The sequence below is a fragment of the Lycium barbarum genome, chromosome 12 (genome assembly GCF_019175385.1).
Source record: "Lycium barbarum isolate Lr01 chromosome 12, ASM1917538v2, whole genome shotgun sequence".
NCBI lineage: Eukaryota > Viridiplantae > Streptophyta > Magnoliopsida > Solanales > Solanaceae > Lycium > Lycium barbarum.
Window position 1 is genome coordinate 105,451,281 of NC_083348.1, and position 22,079 is coordinate 105,473,359.

Consider the following 22,079-nt stretch of genomic DNA (forward strand, 5'->3'; position numbering starts at 1 on the left):
AGGTCAAACTCCTTTGTAGTAAGGAATGCGCTGGACTAGTAGGATTAGTAGAGACAAAAATAAAAGTAAACAATATGGGGAAAGTGGCTAGTAAAATGTTTGGTGGATGGGAATTTGTAACGAATCATGGAGATCACTATAATGGTAGGGTGTGGATAACATGGAGACCGGACTATTTTCAGGTGGTACAAATTAGTAGTTGTGCTCAAGCTGTAACCTGTAAGGTGAAAAACTGCAGGTTGAATATGGAATTCATGATAACTGTTGTGTATGCTTTTAATACAAGGGAAGAGAGGAGAAGTTTATGGGGATACTTAGAAGACCTGAATGAAGGGAATACAGTTCCTTGGATAATAATGGGAGATTTCAACTCCGTACTCTCCTCTGGAGACAGAATAGGGGGAAATCCAGTAAGTATGGCTGAAATAGTAGATTTTCATGCATGTGTGGAAGCTTGTGGTTTACTAGAAATGCCTAGACAAGGGTGTACGTATACATGGAATGATAGAGGGGACACTAGAGTATTCTCAAAAATTGATTGGGTGTTTATAAATAGTGAATGGCTACAAACCATGCCTGCCTATAGTGCTAACTTTCTTCCAGAGGGTATGAGTGATCACTGTCCACTGAAAATCTCCCCTCTGAATGGGGTTAGGAAATCCAGACCAGCTTTTAAGTACTGTAATGTTTGGGCAAGTCATCCTAACTTCCTAGACATTGTAAACGAGGAATGGAATTAGGGGATTAAGGGGTATCAGATGTTCAGAGTGGTGAAAAAACTGAAACAACTAAAGAGAAGACTGAGGAGCCTGAATAGACAGCATTTCAGGAATATCATTACAGAAGCTGATGAGGACAGAATTGCCCTTGCTCAAGCCCAAGCTGCATTACACCTACAGCCACTGGATAGAACTCTACAAGAGCAGGAAAAGGTGAAGTTTTTGAAGTTTCGACAATCTTCATATCTGGCTGAATGTTTTCTAATGTAGAGAAGCAAAGCAACCTGGATTAAACAAGGTGCTGATAATGCAAGATATTTCTTCTCAGTCATCAAACACAGAAAGTTACAACAGGCCATTATACAAATGAAGGATAAAGAAGGCGTGATGCATAATGATCAACAAGAAATTGCAAGAATACTTGTCGAATACTATCAGAACTTACTGGGAACTAAGGAAGAACATAGAACAAAAGCTAGTGGGAACCTATTGGGAAATGGTTGTGTTCTAAATACTGCTCAACAGGTGCTGCTCATGCAAGCTTATTGTCACGACCCAACCCCGTGGGCCGTGACTGGTGCCCGAGCTGGACACCCATACACACCTACTTATCAAATCGACATATCCATATCTTATTCATACCCAACATATATTAATTTATACGGATACTAAGAACAAACGTCGTCTTAAGCGGTTACCTGTAACATACATATCATACATATACATACGCACAAGCCGTCAAGGCTTATCATAGCAACTGGAAACCTCTTAGGGCGCATATCACACAAACATAACCGAACAACAATGACCCATGACCCACATACATGTCTACAGGCCTCTAACAAACACAACAGAATCATATGACGGGACAGGGCCCCGCCGTACCCCTGAATATACACATACATATACATAACAGAAGAGTACGTACCAAAATATGGGCTCCAGAACAAGGGAGCACTCCAAGGCAGCAGAACGGATAGCCTAAGCTGTCGGGCCACTCACACGAACGTCTATACCTGCGGGCATGAAACGCAGCCCCCGAAGAAAGGGGGTCAGTACGGAATATGTACTGAGTATGTAAGGCATGAAATACAACTGGAGAGATCATAACTGAAACAGAGATTACAGGAGTCAAGTATCATAATCAAGAGACCACTGTACATGTGTAGTACGGAACAGAATCAAACATTTTCATATCACATACCCTACCCGGCCCATTATGGGACTCGGTGAATGAAATCATGTCATTATGTCATCATGAATACATGTATACATATACCGTACCCGGCCCTCTAGTGAGGGACTCGGTGAATGAAATTATGCGCGCGAATATCATATATCATATACATACCGTACCCGACCCATTAAGGGACTCGGTGGATAGAATCATGTTATCATGCTTTCATATCGTCATGCCTGCATATACATATACATATACATACCGTACCCGGCCCTCTAGTGAGGGACTCGGTGAATGAAGTCATACCGTACCCGGCCCATTAAGGGACTCGGTAAATGAAATCATGTGCACATATACCGTACCCGGCCCATCATGGGACTCGGTGCCATAATCATATCATCATATACATATACCATACCCGGCCCTCTAACGAGGGACTCGGTGAACAATGCAAAGGAATACGCACGATAACATATCTTGGCCCGGGCTCAGTGAAGGACATACTGAGGCTTGCACGAACCGAGTAGTGCGAAACCATATGCACGTAAATCAAGACTTGATAGACAAGTATACTTATCGACATCCGAAGGCTCAGAAACAAGTTTCGGGTTAATCGGAATTAGTATACGAAAGTTACGAGCTTTTGAAGTACAAAACGTTCCATAAGCGTTTCAAAAGCCATTTTTGGAAAATCAAAACCATAATCATGTCAAGATCTTTTGGATATCGTTATGGATCAAATCAAATCGAACTATTGGAATCTTATGTACATATCAAAACATATCAAAGGCTCGATGGAACAATCGAATGTGTTAACATTTGGAAGGTCAAAACTATAGTCATATCATTTGTTTCTCAAATGCTATTCGGAAACATATTGGCCAAACTTCAGACATCATAGATATACATCATCGGACATCATGGATACATATCAAACCGTACTAAACAGCTTATAGGAAATCAAGAACGTTAGCCATCCTAGGGGCTCTAAGAGTAAGAATCTTTCCGACACCATACATATACATCATATACTTATTTAATAAGTATCATGCCAAAGAAGAAAAGGTTAAGCCTTACATACCTTTCCCGCTTCCTATGTTAGTCCGAACTTAAGTCTTTCGCTTCGCAAGATCTACAACAATATTCATATATACCGAACATTAGCCATGAACACTTAAAGTCCAGTTCTAAACCAACACTTAATCTACCGAAATTTCGGCAGCATTTCCCCTGTAAATGCAACATCCCCGAGAATTCAACTCGGCCAAACATACAACAACAAATCCGAGAATTTAACTCGGCCAACTTAGCAACAACAATGCCAACAGTTATTCCAACAATATCCACAATAAGTTCGAAAAGCATACTAACATTAACAACTTCTTTCTACAAACTTTGACGACCTTCCATTTACGTTCAATTCATAATTGTTTACATATTCCAATACCAATCCGCAACCATTTAAACAATGTTCAAGAATACCTCAAACAATCCGTACAATATTCACAATATCCAACCCATAGGCTATGCCACCCGAAATCTTCCAAATGGAATAAGAACAATAACAACACATTTTCTTCCTCCAATTTCATGAACTTCACCAACAATTCACACACTAAAAACATTGTTTTCCATATTTACAAGGAATAATATTATAGTCACATTGTCTTCCACAACCACTATCCAACATTTACGACTTCAACTAGAATCATTAAATCTTCATTATCAACAGAGAATTCACAACAACAACAACTAAAACACTAAATAAAATAGTTGAATCATTGTTCCTACACACCACACATATACACGGCCACAACACCACATATACACGGCCACCACACACTTTCATATTTTCATGAATTTCATTCATTCCTACACACTACAACATACACAACCATCCATAACATATAAAAGAAGATTAAATTCTTACCTTTTCCACTTAGCTTCCTTTTTGGCTAAAATTTCTCCTTGCAAGAATAAATGTTTTTCTTGCTCCAATAATTACTTCACTTTGCTAGGGACCTTCCAATTATTAGGAAAATAATTTTTGAACAATTTTTTTCTCAAGGTTCTTGCTCACTAAGCTTGGCCGAATATGCCCCTTATTTTTTCTCCTCTCCAAACTTCTTGAACCTTCTTAAGTGAAGATGGGAATTGTGATGGATTATTCATCTTTTAAACATCCATGTGGGCTAAAGCCCACCCATAGGTGGCCGGCCACTTTGGCCCATTCATTAAGCCCATCTTTTTTTTTTTGTATCTAGTCTTGTAATTCATGAAAAATAATTTTCCAAAATCCGAATTTTCCCTTAGCCTTCCTCCTTATTTCCATAAGTCACCTTGCGTATTTCCCTTTTTACCCCTAGCCTCTCTTAACATTTCCACATCAAAAATTTTCTTAAGCAACTTGCGTGCCAAACGAAAATCAAAAATATAGCTTGGCTCTTAACTTCCCGCAATTATCTTGCATTATTCGAACGTACAAAATGAGAGATATAACATCCTCCCCCCCTTTAGAACATTCGTCCTCGAATGTTGAACCGGCCTCATGACGTATCATAATACTTCGGGGAGGTCTCCTCTATAATTGTCACATTTGATCATTTAACATTCCTGTCTTAGAAGCTTAGATTGCTTGTAGGCGTAGGAGATAATTAGGAATACTTCCTCTTCGTTTCTTCTTTCGGCTTCCCAGGTCGTCTCCCCTCTATTATTGTTTTACCGCGATACCTTAATAGAGACCACGTCCTTGGTGTATAACTTTTTCACCTGACCATTCGTTATAGACACAGATTATTCCTTATGTGGTAGCTTCTCTGTCACTTAGATATCACTTATATGAAACACTTGGGAAGAGTCACTAACACATTTGCGAAGCATAGGCGCGTGGAAGACTGGATGTACCGTTTCTAATTCGGTGATATCTCTGATTCATGGGTGACTTGGCACGGACAACTTGTTAGTGTCTATTATATCTCAAATTGAGCCTTCCCTTTTAATTTTCCTTCTAAGTGTTTATCCAGTAATGACTTTGTCGCTAACGAGCATAATGGTTATGCTCCTTTCCAAGGCCAGTCATATCAGTATTCAAAGCGTATATACATGATATTGCTTTGCCATTTCTCATCTTTCGCAGTTCGACTATACTCATGACAACTTATGATTCGTGTTCAGTTAATTTCTTAACTCGCAACATCCTTGGGTTCTTGTCGCAACTTTTCCTCGTTTCCTTTTCTCACATTCCTCGATGCCAGTACACTTGTTTTTAACTTCCTTGAATTAGTGATCATTGCATCAACCGTCATTCTTTATTAGCTCTCCGGCGTGGGTTCCTTATAATTATAATTGGACATAGCTTCATGTTAATTATTCTTACCATTCCATAGCATATACCTTCATATTTAGTATGATTAATGGTTCATGAGCTATTCTCTAATACCCGGTAGCCTCTTTTATCTTCTATCCATATATGCAGCGCGCCTCCTTTCTTCGGGAAGTTATCAACTTCCAACTGTTGTTACTTCATTATAACTGTTGTCATCCGAGGCGTCTTTTGGACCTATTATGCTCTTCATTGACCTTATGGATTTAGTCTGTATACCTTTCTTACTCTCTTTATCGCTTTAGATCCTCATAATTCGTTTCGGACCTAGTATGTTCTCCCCCCCTTTATTAAGAAGGTCCATATACGTCTATGCCCTTTTAGTAACCATCGTTTTCCGCGATCCTCTTACAATTGCAGTCCTTTCATTAAGAGGTCTATCCTGTCTATCTTCTTGTTAACTATGTTCTCGTATTTAATCAGAATACTCATAAGGACTTCCATTCCCAACACTTACTTTTCTTTCCATTCTGACATACCTCTGCCTTTTATGTCTAACAATGTCATCAACCTCTTGATGCATATCCGTTTCCACTTACTTTCTTCCTAGCCACTCTCTTTTCCCTCAATCAAGCCATCAATATCTTTATTCTTTCTTAGGGAATAGCTTTCTTCTCTTGTTGTTTGGTAGCATCGGCTACGAAGCTCGCAAGGTATTCTTTATACACGCGAATCGGTTCCATTCTTAAGTCACCCTCCAGGAAAGCTTCTCTATGTTCAAAGCAACCATATTGATACGGCTGCGCATTTATCTTTTAGTAATTATATCCTTCCTCAATGGAGGGTTCGGCCAAGTTATCCTTTCCTTCATACCCGTTCCTTATCCTTCATTCTGTTTTCTCGATAATCGAATTCCTCGATCTTCACATGATTCATCATTCCATGTCATAGGTTTTCTTATTGACTGCGTCAACTTATCATCTTAGTCTTTCCTTGGCCAGTAGTTGATTCGCTATCACCAACTTATTAGAGTATCCTCCGTGCTCCCATATGCTTGTCCTATTTTCACCGTTAATCTTCTCCAAACTTGATTCCTTTGCCTTGCACTATCACATTCCAGTTTTTTTTCAAACCTGTCCTTCAAATTTCTACGCACATAATTTCATGCCTTGCCCGTCGGCTCTTTTAAGGCTTTGCTTAATTATGTTTCTTACTTGTCACTTTTCTGACATTTTAGCTTCCTTACCTTCCACCTACTTACTCTCTTCCTTTCCCAGATATCGTCGTATTAAGATTTCTAATCTTACTTGTAGTGAAATCAGTATCAGTCTATTTCATAACACATATACCATACCTTTCCCTTTGTCTCTTGAATTCCGTTCAGTTAGTGTCTTCTATACATCGCAACACTGGTTACTATGATTCACCTGTCGATCGATATGGTCATAAATAGGACGTCATATACATACACATACATTTATTACCATTTCGCTTACAAAATATTTCCCAAATGCTTATTCAAACTGACTCTCATTCCAAAGCTGCGTTGCGCTTTCTTCTTTTTCACCGGCCTGTTCTACCTTAACCTACCCGACCTCTTTAAGGTTTCTAGCCACTCTACATACTCAAATTTCCTTTAGGTTACCCCAAATTTCCCATTTGTCTCTTATATCTATATGCGTGGAAATTTTAGTATACTTCCCAGGGGGTCACCCATCCCAAAATTGCTCTGGCCCTAGCACGCTTAACCTCGAAACTTTAATGCATTTCGATGCGTTAATGCTGATATAATTATATTCACTACCCCGCACGACCTTTATCACGTAATCTAGGGCAAGTCGGGGGTCTTAACAACTTTCAAAAGGTTCCCGTAGCGGGTCCCACCCCGATCTAGAGAGGATCCTTTTACTTTTATGACCATACAATTACCATATTGCCCTTTTGAATCCTCAATATTCACTTCTATCTGTACACATGATTATCTTTCATCCAGGGTTTCTAGATTCACACTGGTGGCAGAGACATCTCAGTCGCCGTTACTTATGACCATTGGGTCATCGGTCCTTTTAAATTTCCGTCTGCCGTCATTAAATAGTACTCTACAGAAGTTACACATATATAGAAAATTCCAAAGAAAACTCATATACCTGTAGCCGATCAGTCTCGGGTATGATCTGGGGAGCTGCCGTGTGAAGTGTGCTCCTCCTCATCGTCCGTCTGCCATCCGCTCGTCTGACTTCCGTCGTTGCTCGCATCCGAATCAGAGGAGTATAGATAACCAGGCAATTCCTGGTTTACTGACGGCCAGGATAAGGGACTGGAATAGTCCGTAACACTCACCGGGGAGGCCTGTCTAACATAGTGCTCCACCACAGGCGCAGCTGGCATGGCCCCAGAAATCTCCTCCTCCGGTGTCCCAGAAGAATACTCTGATGAATCTGTATCATAACTATCCTCCTCCCTAGAGGTAAGAAACTCTGGAGGTATCGTCGTCGGGTCCTCCGAGGGATCTGTATCATAACTGCCCTCTGCAGGGTCCTCTTCCCTGGGGGTCAAAAACTCTGGAGGAATTGTTGCTGGGTCCTCCGAAGGATCAGTCTCAATAGAATAACTGAGGCTCCTCTTACTCGGTCCTGGCAATATCCTAGGGGCCTTCTTAGCACCCCCACTATCAGAAGCTGTCCTCTTCATGTTTTGTCAATCCACAATCACCTGCAGGAAGAGGATCAGAAACAATTTCCCAAAATACTAACGCTATCGCTCTTTTTGGAGCCTCGCTGTAGACATAGCAATTCGTTGGAAGGGACCCATCCTAATATTACAGCTCTATCGCACGATCTAAGATCGAAAGAAAGGCAACACCCTAAATGTCATGTAGCCTCCTGTTTATAGATGTGGTGCACAACACACCGATAAACAAGACTCTACTAGACACGGCCTGTAGACATTCCGAGGACAAACCGCTCTGATACCACTTTTGTCACGACCCAACCCCGTGGGCCGTGACTGGTACCCGAGCTGGACACCCATACACACCTACTTATCAAATCGACATATCCATATCTTATTCATACCCAACATATATTAATTTATACGGATACTTAAGTCTTTCGCTTCGCAAGATCTACAACAATATTCATATATACCGAACATTAGCCATGAACACTTAGAGTCCAGTTCTAAACCAACACTTAATCTACCGAAATTTCGGCAGCATTTCCCCTGTAAATGCAACATCCCCGAGAATTCAACTCGGCCAAACATACAACAACAAATCCGAGAATTTAACTCGACCAACTTAGCAACAACAATGCCAACAGTTATTCCAACAATATCCACAATAAGTTCGAAAAGCATACTAACATTAACAACTTCTTTCTACAAACTTTGACGACCTTCCATTTACGTTCAATTCATAATTGTTTACATATCCCAATACCAATCCGCAACCATTTAAACAATGTTCAAGAATACCTCAAACAATTCGTACAATATTCACAATATCCAACCCATAGGCTATGCCACCCGAAATCTTCCAAATGGAATAAGAACAATAACAACACATTTTCTTCCTCCAATTTCATGAACTTCACCAACAATTCACACACTAACAACATTGTTTTCCATATTTATAAGGAATAATATTATAGTCACATTGTCTTCCACAACCACTCTCCAACATTTACGACTTCAACTAGAATCATTAAATCTTCATTATCAACAGAGAATTCACAACAACAACAACTAAAACACTAAATAAAATAATTGAATTATTGTTCCTACACACCACACATATACACGGCCACAACACCACATATACACGGCCACCACACACTTCCATATTTTCATGAATTTCATTCATTCCTACACACTACAACATACATAACCATCCATAACATATAAAAGAAGATTAAATTCTTACCTTTTCCACTTAGCTTCCTTTTTGGCTAAAATTTCTCCTTGCAAGAATAAATGTTTTTCTTGCTCCAATAATTACTTCACTTTGCTAGAGACCTTCCAATTAGTAGGAAAATAATTTTTGAACAATTTTTTTCTCAAGGTTCTTGCTCACCAAGCTTGGCCGAATATGCCCCTTATTTTTTCTCCTCTCCAAACTTCTTGAACCTTCTTAAGTGAAGATGGGAATTGTGATGGATTATTCATCTTTTAAATATCCATGTGGGCTAAAGCCCACCCATAGGTGGCCGGTCACTTTGGCCCATTCATTAAGCCCATCTTTTTTTTTTTTTGTATCTAGTCTTGTAATTCATGAAAAATAATTTTCCAAATTCCGAATTTGCCCTCAGCCTTCCTCCTTATTTCCATAAGTCACCTTGCGTATTTCCCTTTTTACCCCTAGCCTCTCTTAACATTTCCACATCAAAAAATTTCTTAAGCAACTTGCGTGCCAAACGAAAATAAAAAATATAGCTTGGCTCTTAACTTCCCGCAATTATCTTGAATTATTCGAACGTACAAAATGCGGGATATAACACTTATACTGCTGAGGAGGTAAAAGAAGCAATGTTTGGTATTGGCATAAATAAAAGCCTTGGGCCTGATGGGTATGGCAGTGGATTTTTTAGAGCAGCTTGGAGTGTCATTGGTAATGATGTGACTCAAGCAATTTTGGAGTTTTTTGAAAATGGGAAACTGCTGAAACAAATAAACTCTACAATCATTTCCCTCATTCCCAAAGTGGATGCACCAGAACTTGCAAGCCAGTTTCGACCTATATCCTGTTGCAATGTAATCTATAAGTGCATTTCTAAAATGATATGTATGAGGCTGAGAAAAGCGATATCAGTGATGGTGGCCAGTAATCAGGCTGCGTTTGTGGAAGGGAGGTCTCTAATACACAATGTACTGATATGTCATGATTTGTTGAGACATTACTCAAGAAAGACTACTCCAAGGTGTTTGATGAAGATTGATTTAAGGAAAGCGTATGATATGATTAGGTGGGATTTCATTGAAGAAGCTTTAAAGGGCTATGGATTTCCAACTCCGTTTGTGCAACTGATTATGATTTGTGTTACCTCAACAAGGTTCACGGTCAAAGTAAATGGAGAAGGATATGGCTAATTTGAAGGTAAAAGAGGGTTGCGACAAGGAGACCCCATGTCCCCATTATTATTTGTGTTAGTAATGGAGTACCTTACTAGAATACTCAAGAAGATGAGTGATCTACCTGATTTCAAGTACCATCCAATGTGCAATACCACCAAACTTACACACTTGATATTTGCAGATGATTTAATGGTGTTCTGTAAAGGAGACTTAGCCTCTATTAATAGAGTGATGAAAGCTCTAAAACATTTTAGTGCAGCCACTGGCCTAGTTGCAAACCTGGAGAAATCAAACATATTTCTAGCCAGAATGGATGATGACACTAAGGCAAGTATATTGGCAAGTACTGGTTTCTCAATAGGTACACTACCTATAAGATACCTAGGACTACCATTATCCTCTAAGAAGTGGAATAAAGTTGATTGTCATCAACTGGTGGATAAGATCACTAAAAGAATAACAAATGGCTACTCAGGGCAGCTTTCGTACGCGGGGAGGCTGCAGATTATCAATGCTGTCCTGTTCTCAATTTATAATTTTTGGGGTGTTGTTTTCATCCTTCCACAAAGTGTACTAAAAGAAGTAGATAGGAAGTGTAGAGAATTCTTGTGGGGTTGTCAGGAGGGACAGAGGAAGGTGTCCTTGGTTGCGTGGGATAATGTATGCGTACCAAAAAAGTATAGGGGATTAAATATTAAAAGTTGTAGGATTTGGAACATAGTAGCGGTTGGTAAGTTGCTATGGCAACTGGCAAATAAAGAATACATTCTATGGGTCAAGTGGGTCCATGAGATTTATATGAAGACAACCGATAACATTTGGGAACATTCTCCACCTCAAAATTGTAGCTGGTATTGGAGGAAGCTAAACTCTCTAAAGGAAGTGATGATGCATTGGTATCAGAATGATATATATACGCTGAATCCAACTGGTTCGTAATCTATGACTAATAGTTATCACGCGATGCTGGGCACACTACATAGACTTCCTGAAGCTGAACTAATTTGGAGTTCAGTAATGATGCCTCGGCATAGGGTGCTGGTTTGGTTAGCTTATCAAGATAGACTACTCACCAAGGAGAGATTACAAAGGCTGAACATTCTTATTGAAAATATTAACTGTTGCTTATGTGAGGAAGGAGTAGCTGAAACACACCAGCATTTGTTCGTAGACTGTGCATGGGTATCTGTGGTGAAAAATGAGTTGGTTAGATGGATAGGTGTGAATCTACCGAATATGACAACCAAACAATGTTTGGGGTGGATTAAAGGAAGACACTGGCGACAATTCTGGAAGGAGACAGTGGCTGCCATGTATGGAGCAATAGTATACCACACATGGCAAGCAAGATATTGGAAGCAATTTAGGCAAATAAGTGTTAATGCTGAGTTTACCGTCGTACAGATACAGAAGGAGTTGCAGGAGAGATTAAGATTAGTGGCTAGTTCTAGGAGGGCTAGGAACTGCCAAGTTCTGATCCATAGGGTGTGTAATTAGTTTGAAAATTGCCTGTTGGCTTTGGTTTTTTTGGTAAGATCTATTAGGTCCAAATGTACTTAACACTCTTCCTAGAAGGTGGTTAAGACGCTGGATACTCTTTAGTTTGTAAATATTTTGGTTTGATATGGTAATAATTCACAGTTTATTGCCAAAAAACATTGTTATGAATGTGGTCTCCTTAACAAGTTTTCTCCTGCAAGAACCCTCTTGTGAAAATTGAACATTTATTGAACTGTTAAAAAATAATACTCCTGTTGAGAAGAAATACTAATATGTTAATTGTAAAGGATAAAATTTGCCTCAAGTTTTAAAAACTGTAAATTCTACTAAGTTGCAATGCCAATTTATAATTTATTATTCAAATTGGTTATTGTCATTTAGAAATACGTCAAATCCACCTACATATTGTCAGTTTAAGTTCGCTATTAGCTTTTGCAGTTATCATAATCACTTTTTATCTAAAATTTACTCTTTTTCAATTTAGTCACTTTATTTTAACGAGTGAGAGACTTTACCATTTAACAGATGAGTCAAATTTCGTCTATTTCCAATATAAGTAGTGTCGTTTTTTAATGCTCCGTGAGCTGCTCTCCAAAGCTATAAGGTAAAATATACGTCCTATTTTTACCATCTTTTTTCATTAAACAGAAATTTACTCTTTTTCAATTTAGTCACTTTATATAACAAGTGAGATATTTTACCATTTAACATGAGTCAATTTTCGTCCAATTCCAATATAAGTAGTCTCGTTTTTTAATGCTCCGTGAGCTGCTCTCCAAAGCTATAAGGTAAAATATACGTCTTATTTTTACCATCTTTTTTCATTAAACAGAAATTTACTCTTTTTCAATTTAGTCACTTTATTTTAACATGTGAGATATTTTACCATTTAACATGGGTCAATTTTCGTCTATTTCCAATATAAGTAGTCTCGTTTTTTAATGCTCCGCGAGCTGCTCTCCAAAGCTACAAGGTAAAATACACGTCTTACAGAAAACTTCAATGAAAAGACGGCCAAACACTCTTATTTGTCATAACAAAGGAGATTGAATTATACATAATAACTCACGTAAAGTGCAAATTGGTTAACCAATAGAAATAAACTTACCACTAAAATTCTCATCGGATCAATCGTATTGGTTCCCCTTAAAATAGGATTTCAAGTCACAAAACTATAAACTTGGGGAAAGGAAAAGCCAAGTAAAGTTTCACAACAGCCAGACCAAGCTCCACAAACAGGGGTTACAAACCTCCAAAACAAGGTGAGAATGTCTCCCCTATAAAAGTCAAACTTTAAAGTTACACGATCCTCTTATTTTGACTTCAAATGGAAAAAAAATTTAGCCTGTTCGCTTTACCAAAAAACAGGCGATTCCACAGTAAGACGTCAAACAACAAACACATATCGAGAAAGATAATATTATTTGCCTGCTCCACAAGCATTCAAATAGGGTAATGTTCTAATTGACAACATCAAGGACCAGCTTCCTCGACTTGAGGACAGACCACCTCAAACGCCTATAGTAAGCAGCTTGAAGTAGTGCAAGGGACAGTACAAATATCCACTTGAAGCCCATCTGCAGTGCAAATGCAAATATATCAGAAACTACCACATAATAACACACAGAGATCATCATCTGTAGAAATAAAAAATAAAAAAACAAACCAGTTTTCTCTCTTCCATCTCAGGTTCAGCAGCCCAAGTTAAAAATGACACCACATCTTTCCCCATCTACAACAACAAGGCGAGGACAAATTAGCTTTTTTATACTGAAAAGATTAGGGCAGTTCATTTGTCTATAAAACTGCATGCAGCCAGCTCCAATCAAGTGACAAAGGGACCAACCTGAGCTTCTGTTGCAGGGACACCATCTTCATACTCAACAGCACCATCATTAAGCATTTTAGGCATTGCAATAGCTCCACCAGGGAAGTAAGGATTGTAGTGCAGTCCTTCACGAATCTATGGCATGGTTGTAGCTTGACAGTCAGTCAAAGAGGAGGGGAAGTGTATATTTTCAATAAAGCGTGGACAAAATCTAGTAATCTAATTAACTTCAGCCAATAAAACGGTTGACTTTGATTAGATATTGCCCACAAACAACCACAACAATTAGGAGGTTAAGTAAGCAACCAACTATGCACCATGCAACGTTTCTAGAATGGAGATCCAAGATAGGATCATTTGAGGATCATAGCAGGACCGCAAAATCCAAGCAAATATATATTATACACATGACAAGTAGTATATCTTATATTCGATTATAAGCTCAAAATGAGCTTAAGAAACAAAGTTGATAATATATATTGGTTAGTTCTTATCATACATAATTTATTTGCACCCATTTATCTTGGAATTTGCCCGTACAAGTTAAGAAAAGACAATAAAAGAATTTCATAAAGTTGACAAATTAGTAGGATAGTAGGATCACTGTGACTGGGGGACGTCATACGATCTCTTGTCTGAATAGATCTAAATATAATCCTACAATCAGGATCATAAATTCTCAGGTGAGATCCTATTATACGTGATCCAACATACTCTGATCCTCTCACTTCTCATTTCCACTAGTGATTTGGTTAAATTAAAGAATTTGGACAGTATGATAGTTGATTCAATTCAGGTTCAGACTACATAGAATAAGATGCTTCTCAGTGTCAAATCAGTTCACAGACCCTGCCCTCTCAGCCGCAGTATCGAACATATCACAAGGGCTGGAGACTTATCCTATCCTACTTCAGTTACAGTCACCATGTTCATGTGTCATCTGTTAGGGGTAATTTCTTTTTCGGACGACAACATTAAGTACAATAACAAAAAGAAATAACACAACTTACAGGCAAACATGCAGATTCAAATATTTTGAGAGAAACGTGAGATGAGAATTAATTCAACTTTACAAAGTTGCTCAGGCCACACAACCAGCTACATAATAAAAGGGAAAAAAGAAGATAGGAAAACAAACATTTTATACTAAAAGGCCCACGGCCCCTTGGAGAATTCTTGGTTATCAGAAGAAAAAGAACATTCCATATAGAAAGTCGAACACCAGCAGTGCATAGGGTATAAAAGCTTCAAGATTCGAAATTAGAGTCTAAGATACACAATGGCTAAGATACATACCGAAACACCAGCAGGAGGATCACGATAGCCAGTTAGAAGGGCAAACACATAGTTTTGACCATTATGACGTGCCTGAGAAACAGAATGTAAGCTAAATAGGGCAGATAACAGTAATGACCGAACATAGAAATAGAAAGGAGGTTCATTCTCAACAAAAAGAAACAGAAAGAAAGCAATACTTTTGTAATAAGACTTAAATCTGGAGGGTAGGCTCCTCCATTAGCAAATCTAGCAGCTGCTTCATTTGGATATGGCTGAGGAAAGCGATCACTTAGTTTACCAGGACGAGTAAACATTTCACCCTCATCATTAGGCCCATCCTCCACCTCAATCTCAGCTGCCATAGCCTTTACTTCCTCCTCTGTATATGCCACCCCGACCAAGTCACGATATGACACAAGTGACATTGAATGACAAGATGCACATACTTGTTGATAAACCTGGTGACCACGACGAATCCTGTTTGCCAAAAGAGCACCCAGAATGATTCAACTAAAATAAGATTATACAGCTAGTTGGATTCTGTACGCAGGGCTCGACCACTTTCTTTTTATCCCAGCAGCATAAATTTAAGCAATGCGAATATCCTTTTTTTTTCTTTTGATATGGTAATGTAAAAATTAAAATGCGAAATATCTTATCAATTCAAAGATGCAAAACGTCCTGATGTTCTATGTATTGGCATCTTGGAATTAAAGAGACAAGTACATTTGTAAAGCAAATGACAAGCAGCACTTTTCATAGTTGGTGCTTGGGAATGAAATGATGCCGCATCCAAATCTATTGCCATTTTTTTCATATCATATATGAAGCTTCCATTTTTTAGGCCAAACATGAGAATGGAACAACATTTTTACTTTCTTTCTGGGTGGAACAATACTTCATTTAGAAAGGTCATTCCATGCTATGCCAGATAAATGCAAACAGAATGTAGTGTTCTTCAAGTGACCGAGCCATATAATTGTAGAAATGCACCTGGCAAAATCCCTCTATCACAAAATCTGCAGATACCCTCGTTATCCATTTCTTTAGAGGGATGGAAGCATACACTTCACAGAACATTCTTTCTCAGAAAGACACACAAAAGCCAGATGTCTTTATCCTTTCTTCTGAAGGGACAAGGAAAGCGGGGGGAGAGGGCGATTGAAAGCAGAGAACAAAAAAGACAACAGGGAGTCAAGAGGGAATAGGAGATTCAGGAGAAACTCACGAAGCGTGATCATATGAACTAAGAATGCCTTCGTGAGGCCAAGGATAGCTTGGACACTCCAATCCATGTTCAGCCTCATCAGCAGATGCTACTGTCGCAAAACCTACGAGTCCAGATACACCCGCTCCAATGAGTGCCAATGTTCTGAAGGACTTCATGCCAAAAGATCCAAATTCTTCTTGAGCTTTCTTGGAAACAATGGATGATAAAATTGGAGAGGCCTGCAAGTTCATGTAGTTTTAATGAAAGATTTTTTACAACTTGAAATTGATAGGACCCAAGTCTTCCGACTAAATCAGTAACAATCACAAATTTCCCCACATCAGATATGAGCTCTAACACATCCAGCTTTGATTTTTCAGGCTACTTATTGGTTTATTGTGGCAATAAGGATTCGCAATATGGATGCTGCGCGATCAAGCAGTACAACACTTTTACCTAGATAATTCATTGTCAAAAAAAAAAAACACTTTTACCTATATAATTGCAAACACAAGAAGGAAAATACAGACACCATTCACAGAAAACAACTAAATGCAGGGTCACAAAATGCTTATTCCCTTTCCAATTTGCATTGTCACCGAGAGCATTGAATATATTTCATATAATTTAAGTACATTTAAACTTTTATACAACCCACTTCTACTGGTCTTAAAAACATTAACCCTCAATTATAATTTACTCTTCTACACACGCAAAAATCAAAAGACCCAACATATTACAATAGCATACCCATTGTAATCCCACAAGTGTTGTCTGGGGAGGGTAGGATGTACGCAGACCTTACCCCCACCTTTGTGGGGTAGAGACGCTGTTTTCGATAGACCCTCGGCTAAAAACAAAAAACAAAAAAGTACTCCAACACACGGCTATCAGGAAAATAATGACAGCCAAATAGCAAGATAAACAAAGCAAGCAAAGTAACAAGTAGGATATGATGTGAATACTAGGTAAGTCTACTAAATGAGGAGCAGATGAGAAGAGGAGACTAGTTCCCTGCCTCTTCCTCGTAAAAGTACTCCAAACACACGGCTGCCTGCTACCTTTCTACCCTAATCCTAGACCTCCAAACCTTCCTATCTATGTTCATGACCCAACATATTGTTGAACAAAAATTAAACAACTGCGATATGTGTACACAAAAAAGGAGAATATACGCAATTATTTAAGAGATTAAGATATGCATTTTTAAGGCAGTAAAATCTCCTTATATAGATAAACAAACGAATCGGAGTATTAAACATTACCGTGGATTCAGATTGAAATTTCCTGCCTAATAATCGATGGATTGCTCTACCTCCCAACATTTTTCAGTCAAGCCCTCTGTCAGTCAACCAAAAATGTTACAATACAAAACATCACATAGTGAAACATAACTCAACAGATTTGATTATTTTACCCAAAACTCAATACGCCTAATAATTTAACCTAACTCCCTTATTACCGCAGCAATCAACTTACTGCGATCTACAAATTCCTTTCCTAGAATGTTGTTTCGAAATGAAAGGAGTTCAGAGTTTCAAATAAATTGAGGAGAAAAGAAGGGCTTACCGGACGGCGATGGCAATAGCGTTGTGAGAGATCCGGAAAACCAGACTTATTCTATCGACAATATTCAGAGTACGAACAAGAGGAGGAGGTTTTTCTCCAGTACCAGATGTTCTATCTTTGGAGTTGGGCCTTCCCTGAATAAATGCTATTTGGGCTAGAGAAGAAAGCAGCCCATTTAGTTTGATTGGGCCTTTGGAGGATCAAAAGTAAGTTGGCCCAAAGGAGATGTGGAGGAAATTGCTCGGGCCATGTACCCCTGCGTGTTTTTGTATGTCTGTTCTTACAAATTGCAATACAAGTAAGCATACTCACGAGGTGGCCGAGTTGGTTGAGCAAGTGATCTCTCAAATGAGGAGATCTCTTCTCTGGTTTGAAATACTCTGCATGCTTTATGGATCGAGCTCGTTAGAAAATTTGTGACAATTCGATAGAATTTATGAGCAATTCAACAAGATAGCTAGAATGAATATAGCATGAAATCATACCGATCTGTCATAACTTACATGTCATAGTTCACCAATTGTGATTCCTCTCATTTTTGCCACTAAACTTAAGGATATTTTTAGTTGAAATCTTTTCATTAAACTTAAAAAGATAATCTTTAAAATAAAAATGCGTTACTATCTATCCATCAAATCAGAAGAAAATGACCTTAGAAAGATCTTATGTGTTCTACTTACCAATGAAAACACGAATAACTAAAAGACGTGTGTGATCCCATTCAACATTTTTAAAATGATGATGCACGTGATTTGTGGTATATTTTATTTGATTTCTGAATATAGAAGAAATTCATGTAAAGAATAGATAAATTCTATGGCAAGGAAGATAGGTAGAAACCAGAAATAAACTAAAGGAAGAAAAATAAAAAAAATAAAAAGAGGCAGAAAACCAACGGTGAAGGCAAACTAGCAAATGTGAAAAAACCATTAGCGGCCGCGCTTCTTCCTCTTAAACAATCCTGCCAACTAATAACCCTTTCATAAATCAATAGTAGCATAAATGGGTATTCCCTTAGCTTCTGTATTATTACACCATAATGGTAAGATCAAAACACAGTTTCTCAAAACCCATCATTCTTCTACTTGCATTTGTTGCTCTTCTTGGAATTTCCTTGACACGTGATTTTCGCTCGGCTTCTTCTTCTGCTTATGTTACCCTTGCTACCACTTGGGCTCGTGACAAATATCGTATTGTTTCTGCAAACGTCTCCAATGATTCCCCAAAGGTTAGTCCAACAAAAGAACAAAAAAAAAAAATAGTTGTTTGCTTTGTTTATCTTGCTATTTTGCTGTCGGTATTTTCCTCTATCTTGCTTTGATTACGTTGAGACAACCTTTATACCCCACAAAGGTAGGGATAGTGTTCGCGTACATCCTACCCTCCCTACATCATTTGTGGGACTACACTAACACAGGGTATGTTGTTATTATTGTTGTTTGGTTGTTTTACGTTTTTAATTTTTTTTTTCCTCTTTGAATACCAGAAATTTCAGGATGTAGCAGGAAGTAATAGGGATCGATACCCTGAGAGAGCATTAGCAATGACCTATGCTGATTTGCCTGCACCTGAATTAAAATGGGAACAAATGCCATCTGCACCTGTGCCTCGTTTGGATGGCTATTCTATTCAAATCAAGGATTTGCTTTATGTTTTTGCAGGATATAGAAATCTTGACCATGTAAAGATCTCTCCTTTTTTGGTGAATTGATCTTAATAGCTTGAAATCTAAGAATTGGGAAGTTAATTGGTAATATGTGTAATTTTATAGGTGCATTCTCATGTTGATGTGTACAATTTTACAACAAATACATGGACAGAGAGTTTTGAAATACCAAAAGATATGGCAAATTCACATTTAGGGGTGGCTACTGATGGAAGATACATATATATAGTGACAGGACAATATGGTCCCCAATGCAGGGGACCTACAGCAAACACATTTGTTCTGGATACTGAGACCAGAAAATGGGAAAGCTTGCCACCTTTACCCGCACCAAGGTATGGAAGTCTTCTGTAACATTAAACCTAGACTAGATAGTGTACACTATTTCTTATAATAATCACAAATGAAAGCGGGGGTTGTTGATATAATATCAGTTTCTCGTATACTGTCGCCTAGTGGTCAATGAAGTGAGTTGAGAAACTAGGAGTTGTTGATGTAATATCAGTTTCTCATATTTCAAATCTTAATCGGCCGAGGTTCCAAATTAGTATTGTCCCCGGACTTTGTTCTAGTGTTAGGGTGCACCATGTAATGTGTGGGTTAGGTGCACGTCCCATGGTTAAACCACGTCGCAGATAAAAACATGGTATTTTAGTGGAAAAAGTAGAGGAGAGCACCCATTATACATCGAGTTTCGAACTGTCTCATGGTCCCTTGGGAATTTCTCGGCTATAAAAAAGAAGGTTGTAGATTAGCATTACATGGTAGGGACAGCATATTGAAGTAATACATACCTTAAGGATGAGTTTGATACCCAAAGCTAGTGTAATCACTAGGAATTTTTCAGGTATGCACCGGCAACTCAGCTTTGGAAAGGCAGGCTCCATGTGATGGGTGGAAGCAAAGAGAATCGTCATACCCCTGGAATAGATCATTGGAGTCTTGCAGTAGCAAATGGAAAAGCTTTAGAGAAGCAATGGCGCAAAGAAGTACCCATTCCTCGAGGAGGACCGCACAGGTTTGTCAGTTGTTCTTTCTAAAGCTAATACTATGGTGAGGTCAAATGGTTCAAACTTAGAGTAGTTTGAGAATGTTCATTAACATATACTATGGTGAAGATCCAAATTGGAAATTCATAATGTCTAACAGGTCCATATTGGAAATTATCTTCTCCTTTCTTCGGAAGTATATAACCCCGTTTCTGTAGTGCAAATGGTTCAAACTTAGAGTAGTTTGAGAATGTTCATTAACATATACTATGGTGAAGATCCAAATTGGAAATTCATAATGTCTAACAGGTCCATATTGGAAATTATCTTCTCCTTTCTTCGGAAGTATATAACCCCGTTTCTGTAGTGCAACTTATTTCAAAACGTGATTTCAAAGCTACTCCCTACAGGGCTTGTGTTGTTGTTGATGATCGGCTTTACGTAATTGGTGGTCAAGAGGGAGATTTCATGGCCAAACCTGGCTCCCCTATCTTCAAATGCTCACGAAGGTTCGAGGTATATGTTGCTATAGTTTTTGTCTATAGTCAGCTGTTTGATTATTAACTCTCAAGTATTATTATTTCAGTTTGGTCTGCTAAATTGAGGTTTTGTCTTGCTTTTAATAGTCTTTATCTTGAAGTTGTTTACAGAAAATTACTTTAATTTCTGTATCTGTGACTTCAGGTTGTTTATGGAGATGTTTATATGCTGGATGAAAGTATGAAATGGAAAGGGCTGCCCTCTATGCCAAAACCGGATTCGCACATAGAATGTTCTTGGGTTATTGTAAATAACTCTATTGTTATTGTTGGAGGCACAACAGAGAAGCATCCTGTTACAAAAAGGATGATTTTAGTCGGAGAGGTGTTCCAGTTCAACCTAAACACACTGGTATTCACCTTTTCTTTTCACTACAAAAAATCATCAAAGTTAGCAATATTTTTTGCCTTCAAATACATTATTAGCTTTCACCAGACTTGTCTGCTCCATTGCATAACTTATTTCCCTTTTAACATTCTTGACTTCTGAGAATTCCATTTTGACAATTTGTATAGACATGGTCTGTCATTGGAAAGATGCCATATCGAGCGAAGACGACGCTGGCGGGGTTCTGGGATGGATGGTTGTACTTCACCTCTGGACAGCGGGATAGAGGACCAGATAATCCACAGCCCAGGAAAGTAGTAGGAGATATGTGGAGAACAAAATTGAGATTACACTGATGTGTTACCGACTCCGCGACTGTATCGCTTTCAATTTTATTGTATGTCATTGCTGAGTTTATTCATTCTTTGAAAAAAAAATAGGCTCATTCATTTATCACTAGTACTTCTCTCTTTTTCTTTTTCTCAATTTTATTTAATCTCAAGGTTAGCTTCATATACTAGCAGTTTAATTTAGGCGGTAGTAATTAGCTTTTTTGGTGGCCTCTCATCATCTCCCATCTCTGTTAAGAGTTTGTCAACAGTGTAAAATTACAGTTGTTGGAAAAGACTATAAACAAATACATAGTGAAGCTTCTTCAGTATTTCTAATTACTGAACATTGCACATCTTGCGTCGCTTTTAGTGCACTTCTTTTAATACTTCGTCGAATTCTACACTTGCCCAAGATTTTTATCTTCAAAATTTTGGGCCAATACAATGTTGTTAACCCCATACAAAGCATCTAATTTCTTGTTACATGCTACGCTTTTAGCTAGGCAGATATCCACAAGACAGATGGTACAAGGAAAAGAGGCGTTCAAC

The 22,079-nt window shown here is 38.4% G+C and overlaps 3 protein-coding genes across 3 annotated transcripts; 2 read left to right on the forward strand and 1 right to left on the reverse strand.

Annotated features, from left to right (window-relative positions):
• The first annotated feature begins 758 nt into the window (after nucleotides 1–758).
• On the forward strand, nucleotides 759–10,306 carry LOC132624775 (uncharacterized). Its single transcript, XM_060339500.1, has 3 exons — nucleotides 759–932; nucleotides 990–1,244; nucleotides 9,734–10,306. Exons 1-3 carry the CDS (start codon nucleotides 759–761, stop codon nucleotides 10,304–10,306), a joined length of 1,002 nt encoding a protein of 333 aa, XP_060195483.1.
• A 2,570-nt stretch (nucleotides 10,307–12,876) lies between these two features.
• LOC132622628 (cytochrome c1-2, heme protein, mitochondrial) lies at nucleotides 12,877–17,823 on the reverse strand. The gene is made up of 8 exons (XM_060337266.1): nucleotides 17,677–17,823; nucleotides 17,373–17,448; nucleotides 16,126–16,346; nucleotides 15,095–15,374; nucleotides 14,916–14,987; nucleotides 13,638–13,754; nucleotides 13,458–13,523; nucleotides 12,877–13,368 (listed from the first exon to the last, which is right to left on the reverse strand). The coding sequence occupies exons 2-8, from the start codon at nucleotides 17,430–17,432 to the stop codon at nucleotides 13,252–13,254; spliced, it is 933 nt and encodes a 310-aa protein (XP_060193249.1). The 5' UTR covers nucleotides 17,433–17,448; nucleotides 17,677–17,823; the 3' UTR covers nucleotides 12,877–13,251.
• A 763-nt stretch (nucleotides 17,824–18,586) lies between these two features.
• Nucleotides 18,587–21,859, forward strand: LOC132622627 (kelch repeat-containing protein At3g27220-like). Its single transcript, XM_060337265.1, has 7 exons — nucleotides 18,587–18,904; nucleotides 19,163–19,357; nucleotides 19,448–19,677; nucleotides 20,190–20,360; nucleotides 20,742–20,847; nucleotides 21,016–21,222; nucleotides 21,387–21,859. Exons 1-7 carry the CDS (start codon nucleotides 18,716–18,718, stop codon nucleotides 21,552–21,554), a joined length of 1,266 nt encoding a protein of 421 aa, XP_060193248.1. The 5' UTR covers nucleotides 18,587–18,715; the 3' UTR covers nucleotides 21,555–21,859.
• Nucleotides 21,860–22,079: the final 220 nt, after the last annotated feature.

Excerpts from the sequence above, each read along its gene's own strand:
- LOC132624775 (XM_060339500.1), top strand. The coding sequence starts at position 759 with ATGTTCAGAGTGGTGAAAAAACTGAAACAACTAAAGAGAAGACTGAGG. Across the intron at positions 933-989 it reads CTCTACAAGAGCAGGAAAAG|AGAAGCAAAGCAACCTGGAT; the intron begins GTGAAGTTTTTG and ends TTTCTAATGTAG. Across the intron at positions 1,245-9,733 it reads TTCTAAATACTGCTCAACAG|GTAAAAGAAGCAATGTTTGG; the intron begins GTGCTGCTCATG and ends ACTGCTGAGGAG.
- LOC132622628 (XM_060337266.1), bottom strand. The coding sequence starts at position 17,432 with ATGTTGGGAGGTAGAGCAATCCATCGATTATTAGGCAGGAAATTTCAA. Across the intron at positions 14,988-15,094 it reads ATTTAAGTCTTATTACAAAA|GCACGTCATAATGGTCAAAA; the intron begins GTATTGCTTTCT and ends TCTGTTTCTCAG. Across the intron at positions 13,369-13,457 it reads AGATGGAAGAGAGAAAACTG|ATGGGCTTCAAGTGGATATT; the intron begins GTTTGTTTTTTT and ends TTTGCACTGCAG.
- LOC132622627 (XM_060337265.1), top strand. The coding sequence starts at position 18,716 with ATGGTAAGATCAAAACACAGTTTCTCAAAACCCATCATTCTTCTACTT. Across the intron at positions 19,678-20,189 it reads CCACCTTTACCCGCACCAAG|GTATGCACCGGCAACTCAGC; the intron begins GTATGGAAGTCT and ends GGAATTTTTCAG. Across the intron at positions 20,361-20,741 it reads CCTCGAGGAGGACCGCACAG|GGCTTGTGTTGTTGTTGATG; the intron begins GTTTGTCAGTTG and ends TACTCCCTACAG.